This window comes from Galleria mellonella, unplaced genomic scaffold, assembly GCF_026898425.1.
Source record: "Galleria mellonella isolate WM207_F2 unplaced genomic scaffold, CSIRO_AGI_GalMel_v1 utg33, whole genome shotgun sequence".
In the NCBI taxonomy this organism is placed as follows: Eukaryota; Metazoa; Arthropoda; class Insecta; order Lepidoptera; family Pyralidae; genus Galleria; species Galleria mellonella.
Window position 1 is genome coordinate 14,520,694 of NW_026442079.1, and position 14,873 is coordinate 14,535,566.

The window sequence follows — 14,873 nt, forward strand, 5'->3', positions numbered from 1 at the left end:
GGATACATCGAGTCGCGGTTAAAGTGCATAGAAGATTATTGGAAAACTTTCAAAAAATCACATGAAGAATTATTACGCATTACGACTAAAGAACAACGCGGCATACTACCATACTTCGTGAAGAAGAATACTATGTACATGAAGATATTTATTTGTGCTTGGAAGCGGACCTTAAGGATATGTTATCTGCTTTACCAGTGTCACGATTAGCTGAAAAAAGTGTGCAGGGTACCCTGGATGTGCAAGTGAAGCTACCCAAAATCCAAATTCCCTTGTTCACAGGATGTTACGAATCGTGGCCCGCCTACCAGGATTTATTTATTTCTTTAGTGCATAACATAGTATACATCGCTTAGTAGTGTACAAAAATTACATTATTTGAAAACAAGTATTGGTGGTGAAGCAGAGAATTTATTAAAACATATACAAGTGACGGAAAATAACTACCTACAAGCTTGGAATACACTGAAAGAAAGGTATGGTAACAAACGACTAATAGTTAACTCTCTTTTAAAACGACTATTTGCACAAAAGAAAATTATGAATCAGTCAGCTAATTCAATTAAAGCATTGTTGGATACAACGTCTGAATGCATAAACAACTTACAGAATTTGAATATTTCCACCGATTCTTGGGATCCCATAATCATATTTCTGGTCGTGCAGAAGTTGGACCCAGAGTCACATAAACAATGGGAGGCGTATTCTTATAAAGAAAATTCAGATGAACTACCCTCATGGACTGACTTGAAGAAATTCTTAGAATCTCAATTTCGTACATTAGAATTAGTTACACCATTATCATGCACTAGAGAGCGAACTATTAGAGAAAGATCATACCACGTGACAACTCCAAATAAAACTTGTAACATGTGCAAGAATAACCACGCCTTATGTCATTGCAAGGAGTTTACAAAATTGTCCCCCCTGGAACGTAAGGAATTTGCCAAGAACAATAATCTTTGTTACAACTGTCTAGTACCAGGACACTCGGTGTTGAAATGCCGTACACCAGTTTCCTGTCATGTATGTCACAAGCGCCACCATTCTCTTCTACATTTACAGAAGAAACCGAACACGTCGGGTCAAATAGGTACCATACAACCGAGTGTGTCACCATCCCCATGCAATGTAGAAGAGCAAGAGGAGATAAGAGTCAATACAATGGTAGCGTCTAATTGCAATACTAGGCAGAAGATAGCACTATTAGCGACCGCAATGGTGATAGTAAGAAGTGAACGCGATCACACCACTGTCTTAAGGGCGCTAATAGATCCAGGGTCGGAATCATCGTTTATAAGTGAAAAAGCAACTCAGTTACTTCAACTCACTAGAACAACAGCAAAAAGAAGTATTATCGGAATGGGATCTATGAAAACGAATGTAAACCAAGTAGTTCAGTTCAAAGTAGTTTCAAGATACAAGTCGGATTATAGCATACAAGTAGAAGCATACGTCGTGTCTCAACAACTGACTGCTAAGATACCCACAAAATCACTTGCTGTTCATAATTGGCCACACCTAGAAGGATTACACCTAGCTGATCCAAGTTATTGTACTCCAGGCTCCATAGATCTTCTTCTTGGTGTCAAAGAATATGCTAAAATATTACAATCTGATTTAATCAAAGGTCCACCTGGCTCACCATGTGCATTAAAAACAGGTCTTGGTTGGATTTTATTTGGTGAGGTACATTCTGGTGAAAATTGTACTCAAGAATCAAACTTTATTTTTACACATCATGCAGTAGATGTAGACGAAATGCTGAAAGTCATATGGGAGGTAGATATGGATACTAAAAGAAAATTTACTAAAGAAGAGAGGCTGTGTGAAGACATCTACGAAAAAACATATAAAAGAAATGATAAAGGACGATACATAGTGAAGCTACCATTTAAGACAGAGAATCCAGTTTCACCGGACGGAAATACAAGAGAAATAGCATTGAATAGGTTTTTACAATTAGAGAAAAGATTCAACAAACAACCACAATTAAAAGAAAAATACACACAAGTGATAGAAGAATACAAAAATATGAAACATATAGAAGAAGTACCAGAAGAAGAAATACATTCAAAAAGATCAATTTACATACCACACCTTGCAGTCATTCGTGAAGGAAAGGAGACTACTAGCACGCGTGTCGTCTTTGATGCTTCATGCAAAGGTTCAAACGGCATCTCACTGAACGACGAGCTCTTATTAGGACCAGTACTACAGGGTGATCTTAGAAGTCTGTTGATGAGATGGCGAATGCATGCTGTTTGTTTCGTATCTGATATTGAAAAAATGTACCGAATGATTTTGATAGCAAAAGAAGACAAAGACTTTCAAAGAGTTTTATGGAGAGATAATCCTGATGAACCTATAAAAGACTACCGTTTGCTCACAGTAACATTTGGGACGGCTTCAGCTCCTTATCTTGCTATCAAAACTCTCGTACAGCTATCTATTGACGAAGGTGAAAACTATCCAATTGCTACCAGGATAATTCAAGAGGATTTCTACGTGGATGATGTTCTATCGGGTTGTGATAATGTTGAAAATGCTATCGCAGCTGCCAAGGAGTTAAAATATTTATTGCAACAAGGTGGTTTTCAACTAAAGAAATGGTCATCTAATAATGCAGAATTCATGAGATCTATCAAACCAAGCGAAAGATCCTCTAATGTACACTTAGATCTCAATATCGATGGTACTACAAAGGCATTAGGAATCGCATGGAACTTGAGAACTGATAAATTTGAATACAATTCGAGTACACATAGCGAGTCAATGAATATCACCAAACGTAGTATTCTGTCAGATATTCAGAAACTCTATGATCCTTTAGGATGGATAGCACCGTTGTTGGTAATGACAAAGATATTTATACAACGACTTTGGATGGAAAAGTACAGTTGGGATGAAGAGATAAGTCAATCACTAATAGACGAATGGAGGACAATAAAACGTGATTTTAAGAACGTAAATAGCATACGTATAGACAGATGGTTACATACATTCAACAAAGAGAAAGAATCTATTGAAATACATGGTTTCAGTGACGCTTCAATGCAAGCTTATGCAGCCGTGGTATATTGTCGTGTTGTAAATTCTGATGGAACCATAACAACCACACTTGTTGCTGCACAAACTAGAGTAGCCCCATTGAAAACAATATCACTACCACGTTTAGAGCTTTGTGGCGCTGTCTTACTTTCAAGATTGCTCAAACAAGTAACACAAGCAATGAAATTATCTATGTATGGCTACTTGGAGAACCCAGTAAATGGAAACCCTTCGTTGCTAATAGGGTGGTAGAAATAATAGATAATACCAACAACAGACAATGGTACTATGTGAAGTCACAAGACAACCCTGCTGACATAGCGTCCAGAGGTATGTATCTTAAAGATTTGCAAAATTCGAACTTGTGGTGGAAGGGACCGAAATGGTTGTCTGAACATAAGATAGATTTTCATAAGCCAAGTTGTACACAAACAGATGAGGAAATGAAAAAGGTTATACACGTAAACTGAAATATAAATAATAAGGAAGAAGAAAAAGAAAATCATATATATACACAATTTGAAAATTATAATACATTAACAGAATTATTAAAAGTAGTAACATTTTGTAAAAGATTTCTAAAGTTTAGATTGTTGGCAGAAAATATAAACAATACTATTACAACACAAGAATTAGAGGATTCATTACGTACATGTATACAAATAAGTCAAAAAATAGATTTTGAAGATGAAATAGAAGCATTAGAAAAGAAGAAATCAGTAAAAAGAACCAGCAATCTAAAATCGTTAAATCCATACTTAGATGAACAACGTATTCTCAGGGTGGGCGGAAGGCTCAGACACGCTAATATCGATGAAGAGAGTAAACATCCAATCATATTAAATCATAAAAACAGATTTACATATTTAATTGTCGCTGATGCCCATCGTAGAACTTTACATGGAGGTATACAAGTTATGTTGACGTATTTAACTTCTAAGTACTGGATAGTAAGAGGAAAGGGTATGATTAAGGGATACATAAATAAATGTTTGATCTGTGCGAGACATAAAGTTGCTGTTAGAACCCAGATCATGGGAGATTTACCTAAAGCACGTGTGACACCCTCTCGACCATTCTTGCAGAGCGGAGTTGATTTTACTGGTCCATTTCAAATTTTGATATCGAAGGGCAGAGGTATGAAAACAAATAAAGCTTATATTGCTATATTTGTATGTATGGCTACTAAAGCCATTCATCTGGAATTGGTTGGAGATATGACGTCAGAGGCATTCATTGGTGCATTTAAACGGTTTACTGCCAGAAGAGGAAAGTGCTCCCATTTATGGAGTGATCAAGGGAGAAACTTTATAGGAGCAAATAAGGAGTTAGTAACTGCCTGGAAGGATGCTTGTTTAGAATTTAAAGGGGAAATTGCTGAATCTTTGGCGTGCGATGGTACTCAATGGCATTTCATCCCTGCTTATAGCCCAAATTTCGGAGGTTTATGGGAAGCGGGCGTGAAATCAATTAAGTACCATTTAAAAAGAATATTAACCAATCACTTGACTTTTGAGGAAATGACCACCATTCTTTGTGAAATAGAGGCGTGCCTAAATTCTAGACCGCTCTGTCCGATTGATGACTCAGGTGACATAATTCAACCCTTAACACCGGGACATTTCCTGATAGGCGAAGCACCTATTGTCATTCCCAATCCAGATTTACAGCATGTTAAAGTTAGTAACATATCCCGCTGGCAACATACACAAAAACTACTAAGAGATTTTTGGAATCGGTGGCAGAAAGAATATTTGTCTAGACTTCAACAAAGACCAAAGTGGCTTAAAAAAAGAAAAGGAATTTGCTATCGGACAAATAGTTCTTATTAAAAATGACCTACTACCGCCTGGTAAATGGGCTCTAGGACGAGTGCTCGAAAAACACCCTGGAGATGATGGAGTTACTAGAGTTTACAGTGTGAAAAGTGGTAACAGTGTTGTAAAAAGATCTATTAGCAAACTGTGTTATTTACCTGTGGACATTGAAACTGATTCTAAATAATGAACTTGTATGTAGTTGTTAATATTTTATAAATTAATTTATATACTACAATATTTTGTTACCTTTTATATTTGTTATATATATATATGTGCATGAGATATATTGTTATTTGTTTAAATTCTCGTTTAAAAAGACTTACAGTCATTTTGGTGGGCGGCATGTTAACGTAATTTACTTATAATGTCAACAATAGAAACAAACACTGGTTAACTTCATGCCATTCTATTACTAATGTCTCGTCGTAGGTTTAAAAGCAACAATGTTATGAAATTGAAGTTAGTTGAAAATATATCCATTTCAGTAAAGACGTGTGTTTTCTTGCACCTTAAATTGATATTGAAAAGTGAACCTTAACACCTTAACAATTATCGAAATATAATCATTAAATACGTGTTTCACTGATATAACAAAACTGTAGCTAGATGCTGTCTGTACGTAAAGATTAAAATGAAAGGTCTTAATGAGACCAATGGATACAGAATTAGTTTGTCTGTCTGCATGTTTGTTGCACAAAAATTACTGCATCAAATTGTGTTTTTAACTATTATGCTCATAGAAGCTATAGGTATAATTTAAAATTAATGTGTTTTATTTTGATACGTTACCTAGAAGTCTATTGTGGAATGCTCTCGCTCGGCTGCGAATAGAAGTAGATGGAGACGCGTTGCCAAGACCTCAATCGCGAAGAAAAGCCTCATCGACGATCCACTATAATCATGCAAACCACGACCACTCTGTCAAGAGTGTAGGACTGAAGAGATCAGGTCGACCCTCACGCCGTTTCCCCTGGTTACTATCGTGGTTAATTCTAGTGGAATTCGTCACGATGAGCTAACTGACCTGCTTTCATCATCACCTATCATCCCTCACTGGTGCCCCGCCAGCGTATACCGATAGCACGGGCGGGGTTACCATTCCATTATCACCCATTAGAAAAAACTTATAACTATTGAAACAAAATAATTTGTATCAAAGAAAAATATGAAGAAATCTTCGAAAATATTCTAAGAAATTCTAACTGCCGCACTCAAAATGCAATTACCAATTACAATTAATATAACAATTAATGATTTTAATTATCATTAACTAATATCTCATTGGGTGTAACTTAATGAGCTTCTAATGAAAATCAAATGAACTAATCCATATAATTATGCGAACAATTAAGTATTCAAGTTTAAAAATATTTGAATAGGCTTACTGTAATCTCTTATAGGAGTGGTCAGAGGCATTCGTGGACTGTCACCGTTATAGTGAATGGAATGTATAGGTATATCCAAGTACACGTAAAAGAAAGAAAATCCTTATAGTAATATCCTTAGAAAAAAGATATTCAATTTATAAAATACCTATAGTTGATGTTTAATATTATATTATTATTAAAGATAATCAATTTTTTTTTATACAACTTAGAATGGCAACCAAGCTGACGGCCCACCTGATGGAAAGTGGTAACTGTCGCCTATAGACATGAGCAGTACCATGTACATAACAGAGTATACTGTTTCACCCATGACACCCCCCATGCGTTGCCATTCCTTAGGACTCAGGTGTTATTCCTCTGTACCCTGTATATTCACGCCATATCTCACCCTTCAAACCGAAACACAGCCATGCAAACACAACTGCTTCACGGTTGAAACATGGTTGAAAAATAGATAGGTATGCTTTGTCAGTCACATGTGGCTGACACATAAAAATCCTCATAATTTCTCAAATAAATGCATCAAAGTAAATTAAATAATTATATCTCTAATTAATTTATTAAATATAAGTTAAAAACAAAGAGTTTTTTTATGAAAAATCTTGTTGGCGGAGAATGTGTTAAAATGTTTTTTCAATCTGGTTTTAAATATACCAGAACAGATATGAACCGTTAAAAAGAAAACAATACAAAAATGTATCAATACGCAGTTTGCCAACCTTACATTGTAAACATCATTTACCAGTAAGTTAGAAGTAAATGTTATAACATTTTTATAGATGTACATTACATTACTGATTACAATTATGAAATTATTCTATCCAAAAAAAATCCAAACTTATTCAATCTTAAAACCATACAACGACCTCTTAAACCCAATAGTGCTCTGATGGAAGATATCGAATTTTTATATTTATTTTTTATTTTATATCCTTGACAAATGGAGATGTCGCTAGGGGCCGCCCTAGACGGACGTATGTCGACCAAATAGACGGCGTGCTGAAGAAGGCCCAAATTAAAAGTACCCGTAACCGGCGAGCGTGTATGAAAAGATTGATGAATGTGGAAGAAGCGAAAGAGGTTTGTTTGAATCGAAGCATTTGGCGTTCCATTGTTTCTGCCTACCCTAATGGGAGACAGGCGTGACGGATATGTATCATATAAATGTATGTACAAAATATTAGTTTTTGTAGTTTCCTGAACATTGGACAGACTTTGATTTAGCTGTCTTTGATTTTATAGGTCTCATATCTCTTGTAACGTCTATGATAATACAGCACACAATAAAAGGTAATTATTTTAATTTAACCAACAAAATGACGAGACGATAACTGTTGTACTAAGTACAATATGTTTATCAAGCTTACGATACACCTGCACCCAGGACTATAGCACTCCATTTATGCGTAAAATAATGAAAAATGTCTCTATTGCATTTGACAAATTATGCATTCAAGGGTAGATAGCAATCTAAGCGGTATATTTTGGACAATGCAGTGGTATAATTTAAATAATAAAAGTTATGTTACAGCTATTTAAATAGAAGAGCGTAAGTAGCACTAATTATGAATCTCAAATATATTCTTTGAATTTTAGACCAAGCACGTTTGACCAATTTAACAAAAAAAAAATATTTTTTTATATATAAGTAATTAAGTGATTTTGCGACCACCATCAAATAGCGATTTAGAAAACATGTGCAGGTGTATATGTATATATATATATATATATATATATAACAATAAAATTGAATAATATGAATTGTTATGTCCAGGGGAGACTTTGTACAAAGTCGTTTGTTTGAGTACTTCTGTCCCATTCGTGTTTTTACCTTAAGGCAGTTATGTTTGCATACCTGTGTTTCGGTTTGAAGGGTGGGATATGGCAGTGAAGTTACAGGGTACAGAGGTATAACACCTGATTCCCCAGGAATGGTAACGCATGGGAGGTAACGCATGTACATGGCACCGTTAATGTATGCGACGGTAACGACTTTGCATCAGATGGGCCGTCAACTTGTTTGCCATTCTAAGTTGCATAAAAAAAAAATATTAACGATCTATCATATATTTTAACAAAATATAATTTTAGAATCCTTAACGATTATTCTATTTCTAGATATAAATACTCTATGTAACCATCAAGTTTCTTTCATAAGCATTTTCATTTTCACAACCACTTGTTATTAATGGTAATCAACGAATAATTTTCCGGCCAACGAAAAGGGAAAGATGCACACTCAAAATTGGAATTGTAAATTCTTGATTTGCAAATTGGAGTGACGAAATGAATCGATCCTTCCCGCCAATCCGGCGGCGTTTCCGGGATATCAAATATTCGGTTGAAAAACCTTTTGAAAAGTGAAATTAAAAGTGTGAACGCAGAGCCGGATGCGACCCTCGGATACGGACTGGCGGCTCCACGGATGAATAGTTCATAATTACACCGCTTCTATGTGCTTCTCTGCCTAATTCCTTCGTGCATTTTCACTGAATATTTATATACTCAATATGTTTTTTTGAATATTTTGAAGGAAATAGGGAACGTGATGTTATAACGACGGTAACATTACGCAGACGTAGTGAAGAGTAAAAGGTATCATTTGTATATTAATCATGTACTCAGTCTTTTATTTATATTATACAAACTTTTTAAACTTGTATAACTGTTTATTGGATAAAAAATATAATATATATTATTATGTCTTAATCCTCGAAAGGTTTATTTCTGTTTTGTATTATTATTAAATAAATTATATTGGACGTATATATACACAATATAGAGAATAGAAGAGACAAAATGCTGGGCCATCTTATACGACACGACGATTTTTTTAGATGTATAGTAGAAGGAAAAATAGAAGACAAAAGAGGAAGGGAAAAGCCGAGGACGGGGGCAGATAAAAGATACGCTATGTGTCATGTCGTATAAAGAGGTCAAGAATATGGTCTGGGATAAAGCTAGCTGGAAGAAGATGCATTAATTAATTGCACCGACAAGAGGAAACTGTTAAATGAGAAAAAAAAATATACATTGTCACTTACGTTCGTAATTTTTTTTTTTTTACTTTGATAATTTTAGTTACGTTTAACAATTAGTTGATACGATAAGGAAAGTGCATTACTTTTGTAAATTACTTATTATGATTACCATTATCAAGATTGTGTTTCAAAAATAAACGACTCCAGTTGTGGCAAGACTAGTAATTAGATTTAAAAACTAAACTACTAGATTAACTTTGTTAATATTACTACGAAACCAATTTGTAAGCATGTCCTTTTAAATAAAACAATATTTTTCCAAATCGGTTTACAATTAACGGAGTTATGAGTAAACAAACATAAAAAAAAATGAAATTAATTTGTACTCGTATAGTTTAGTTCAATTCGCATTTCTATCGCTAAATACCCTTTATTTATCAACCTGATTTGTTTTAATAGTGCAATATCGTACTGAAATAAATACAGTAAAATATATTATTATACGTTTGTTAATTAAAGAGATATAATTAATGATACAATAATAAAACGAACATAAATTCCTTCTGAACCAACAAATTATGTAATCACCAAATTACGTACTCAACTTATGAGCTTACTAAAAAGGCCACGTGACAGTAATAAATAGACCCTCAAAATCGTTCCGCTGTATCAAATCGAGACGAAATCGTAATAGCCTGACCATCGAGCGGGCGCGGAAGACAGCAGGACGGCTTTGTCTAGCCGGGTAGTACGGGGACGCACCCCAAATGCGACAAAATTACAGTGACTAAAGCGGTGGAGTGTCATCGTGGAGTCACAACAAGCGCGTTGATTGCGCGCCGGTCGCGGTGGCGTGCGGTGTACGTCGTGCGCTGTACTCTTCTCTAATACCACTTATTATCTGCTCAGCGGCTGTAATTGCGTTCGAGCATAGATTATATAGATGGACTGCCGCCATACAGATGCTTCGCTGGAAACAGGTCAACGTTTATATTCATGTACACATATGACAGTGGTACCGTAATGTTCACTCAGTACTTTGATTTATATCTGAGAAAACGAGCTTAAAATATGTTTACGTATTTATTTTTTTATTTGGAAAAATAGTTGTCAATTTATTTATTTATTTACACTTTATTGCACCAAGTGAAAAGAGAAATAACAAATACAGTAAATATTAATGAGAAGTGATACAAAAGGCGGCCTTATCGCTAAGCAATCTCTTCCAGACAACCTTTGGGTAGAGGATATTGAGAAAAAGACAAAGAGTAGGTGGCGCACTATTATATAAATATTATCATATACAAACATATATACATACATACATACATATATACACATACATATATAATATATACACATAGTTATCAATTGTTTAGAAAAATGAAATAGTTTTAATTTATTTCACGCGTAACACTATTAATTAAAGATTGTGACTCACAAAAAAAAAAAATATCTGATAAAACCAGTTGTGAAGGGTTCGTTGTATAGAACACTAAAATAGAAAATATTGAATAAAGATATATTATATTTTTTTTCTAGTAAAATATTAGTGATATTTTAAAAAATTAAGTTCTCTAATAACAAAATATTAATTAGACTAGATTAGATTAGATTTGCTTATATGCCAGAACATTGTTTTTACAGATATTGATCTATTGTGAAGTACAAATGTTCGCCTTGTAATTGACAGAAAAAGAAAATAACTAAATTCTATTTTTAAATGTAACATAATAATAATAATATAAAACCTCAACACCAGTTATTTTGGTCTAAAAATTAACCTAAATAAATCGATTTTAATAAAATCTCTATGAGATCGATATGTACGTAAGTATGCCCTTTTAGATTAAAAAAAGAATTTACCAAATCGATTTAAAACTGAAGGAGTTATAAGGTAAAATTGCAACGGAATCGAAACCTCCTCCGTTTCGAAATCTGTTGAAAAATAAGCATGCGTTGTTTTATTTTAAAAGGATATGTGCCATAATTCAGTTTTCATCCATTTTTAATTGCAGAAAGACAATGTCGGGTACTGTCTTTAATCTATTCACGTTTCTATGTACCGTGAAGCTTCAACTGTGAAGCAGTTGTGTTTGCATGGCTGTGTTTCAGTTTGAAGGGTGGGATATGGCGTGAATTTACTGGGCACAGAGAAATAACACCCGAGTCCTCAGGAATGGCAACGCATGGGGGGTATCATGGGCGAAACAGTATACTCTGTTATGTCCATGGTACTGCTCATGTCTATAGGCGATGGTTACCACTTTTTATCAGGTGGGCCGTCAGCTTGTTTGCCATTCTAAGTTGTATAAAAAAAACATCATCATTATATCAGCCTTTAACTGTCCACTGCTGAACATAAGCCTCTCCCTTGGGGAGTTTTTCCAGTAGTTACAGCTTGGCAGGCGGATTGGCAACCGCAGTCAGGCTTTAGAGATGTTTTAAGAGGGACATTGTTGGCCATCTCACGCTCTTCCTTAGTGGTCTCTTACGACACCTACGGGAAAGGAAGTAGTGGCTTATACTATGCTGGGACAATACAAGGCAAATAAGACGTTTTAATTGAATGTGTATTCCTTTGGTGTATCTATAAATTTATGTGGTTTTTCGAGTCGCAATAGAACTCCGCCTGCGCTCTCGGTATCCACTGGCGGGGCACCAGTGAGTGATGATAGGTGAGGATGAAGGCAGGTCAGTCGACCAGTCGTGAATAATTCAACAAGAATTAACCATGATGGTTTTTAGGGAGAACCGCGTAGGTTGCCGACCTGATAGAGTATATTGTTAGCAATGGGGCTCTTAGAACCCATTACTAACAATCCCTTAACCCCAAATATTAAATAAGTTTGAGAAGGTTTTCTGGGTTTACATTTACATTTATTATTTTTTAATATTTCTGTTTTTATTTGGGAACAATTACAATATTTAAGTATACAGTGATCCAACGAATCCAACGTGTCCCCAATGATTACGTAACAAATCGGGACGCATTACTCTATCCCCACGATTTCAAGAATATATATATATTCTTTATTGCACTTGTAAGTTACATATAAAATAATCTATTTATAAATGTTGTGAGCAAGGGTGAACTTATCTCTGACAGAGATCTCTTCCAGTCAACCCAGTACAGTGAGAAAGCATTTCGTTAGCGGGCAGCTGAAGTGCTACAACTATTAATACATAAACAAATATACAGTTAAATAAAATATTAAAATATATAATAAAATATTACATAAATACATACACTATAAATATATACAATACCTACCTACTTATATAGTATATGTTAAAATAAATTAATATACTACTTACATTAGAATTACCACAGAATTACTATATTTTTTATTTAATATGTACGAAATAATTCTTTACTTACATCTTTGGTAACATTTCGTACTATACTCAATAAATGCCGCATCTAAAGTCCACAGTGTCTCGCTACAGCGCGGAGCTAAGCTAAAAGTCAGTTTAAAATCATTTTCCAATGTGGACACCCAACAATTTAGTCGGGATGCGATTTTTTACTGTATTAATCGAACACCTTTACATAGTGAGAGCCGAGCGTAGTGTATCGTGGTGGTTGAAACGAAGCCTGCCACGCCCCGGCGGCGCAGATGCCACCAATAGCAAGCGGAGTACGGCGAGGGGGCTCGGCTGGCGCCGCCTCAGCACCCGTGGTGCCTTAGTGCGTACGTAACAATCGCGAAGTGAACCCGCGTACGGAGCCCGAGGTCGTGTCGAGCAGATACTGTGTTTTGACGGTCAACGGTCAGGTCGTGTTCGCGACACGATATGTTTTAATTGAATAACGGTGCTGAGGTGGACACGCTTTGATGTTGTTTTTGTTTTGTATACTGTGAGAAACTGCTGAGGTAGCCGGCAAAGTGTTGGGTGTAAAGCTAGAAATGAAGGTGAGTACTGTTGATCGTTTTAAATTGTTGCTGTTGTAGTTTTCATAGGCTACTGTAACCACTGACCATCAGGTGGGCCGTATTCTTGTTTGTCACCTCAGTGGTATAAAAAAATACCTATCTGTTAAAGTGGATACTAGTCTCTTTATGAGAGAAAGATGTTACTCAATAGGTTATTAAACAAACTGTAGGTTCTTCTACTGTCACTATTTACTCTAATTACTTGTAAATTAATTGTTAAGCGAAATTCGCTGACTTTTTAATTATACTTTATATACTTAATTAGTTTAAAACTAATTATTATTATTTAATCAATAAACCTTATTTAATCAATAAATTAGATTTGCACGCCTACAATATTAAGGCAATTAAATAGAATACCAAAAAGTTTTGTCACAAGGCCCTCATGATGTCAAATGTCTGTTTAAAGCAAATAAATATTTCATTCCATTTCGTTATAATTCAAAACTCATTTGAAAGCATTACTATAGAATAAGTGTTGCTATTCCGTAGATGAGTATTTTAATGACAACAGTAATTGAATGTTGACAATTTTTGAGCAATAATAATAAAGTATTATATGTGTAACTAATATATTATATATAAAAAAACAAAAAATTTAGTGTGAAACAATTAATGGATTTGTATAACAGCACTGATTGTATGTAGTGATTGTATAAACATACAAAGCGGACCGAATGAAATTAGAAAGAAAAAATAGAATTGTACTCACTGTAAATGAACTGTAATTGTAATTTATAATTTTTGTAATATTATTATGTAGTACCTATCCTACACAATGTATTCTGTGCTTTGGATAAATAAATAAAAAAAAATATATACTTATTACATACCCAGAGGCCTAAAACGAAGGTTTTTTACTTACATCACCTACCATCTTAAAAATTCTTTTCCCACGTAGGTACCTAATATTTTTAACTTCAATTTTATTAGGTACATATAAGTATATATTTTATGTTAACTGCTCATTGCTGAATATAAGACTTCACCATAAGGAGGGTTTTACAGTAATTGCGACGCTTGGCAGACGTGTTGGCGACTGCAGTTAGGTTTTTGTTATGTTTTAAGAAGTACGCTGCTGCCCATCCCTCGCCCTCCAATGGTATAAATTCCTACAAACATTATTATTAAAACTCTTAATATAATTTGTATAATTAAGTTCCCTTAGTCGCCACTTACAACCTTCACGGGAAAATAAGGAATGGCCTATTCTATACCAGGATCATGCGGCAGTTTAAGTTTGTTAGAAATAATTAATTATGATCCATTTAAAGAAATGGAAATTGAGGAGGATTTTATGAATTAAATTAAACATTTTCCAAAAGAAAAAGTGCAGCAAATGCATTGACTATGTCTGCAACAGCTTTCATAACATTTGGCTGAGACTTTAAAGTACAAGGTGGCTATAAACAAACAGTCGTTTTCACATTCATGATAATTGGTTCAGTTTGTTTCAGCGGTTAGTCTGAAGTCCATTCTTCAAATAGATAATAATAATAGATTTTTTTTTGTTAGGTGAAAATGGTATGGTAACTCCGCCTGCGCTAACGGGATACGCTGGCGGAGCACCAGTGAAGGGTGATAGATGAGAATGAAAACAGGCCGGTTAGCCCATCATGATGAATTCATCAGGAATTAACCATGATAGTTTCCAGGAGGGACCGCGAGGAGGTCGACCTGGTTGGGTATATTGCT

General features: G+C 34.8%; 2 protein-coding genes across 2 annotated transcripts in view; both read left to right on the top strand.

Annotated features, from left to right (window-relative positions):
- Positions 1-353: 353 nt before the first annotated feature.
- Positions 354-5,360, top strand: LOC128201055 (uncharacterized). The gene has a single exon (XM_052896638.1). The coding sequence runs from the start codon at positions 541-543 to the stop codon at positions 3,301-3,303; it is 2,763 nt and encodes a 920-aa protein (XP_052752598.1). The 5' UTR covers positions 354-540; the 3' UTR covers positions 3,304-5,360.
- A 7,586-nt stretch (positions 5,361-12,946) lies between these two features.
- Positions 12,947-14,873, top strand: part of LOC113518786 (LIM/homeobox protein Awh) — a 67,983-nt gene continuing 66,056 nt past the window's right edge. The window contains exon 1 of the mRNA XM_052896682.1: positions 12,947-13,157. Coding sequence (XP_052752642.1) covers positions 13,152-13,157 — 6 coding nt within the window. The 5' untranslated portion in view covers positions 12,947-13,151. The remainder of the gene's footprint in view (positions 13,158-14,873) is intronic.

Excerpts from the sequence above, each read along its gene's own strand:
- LOC128201055 (XM_052896638.1), top strand. The coding sequence starts at position 541 with ATGAATCAGTCAGCTAATTCAATTAAAGCATTGTTGGATACAACGTCT.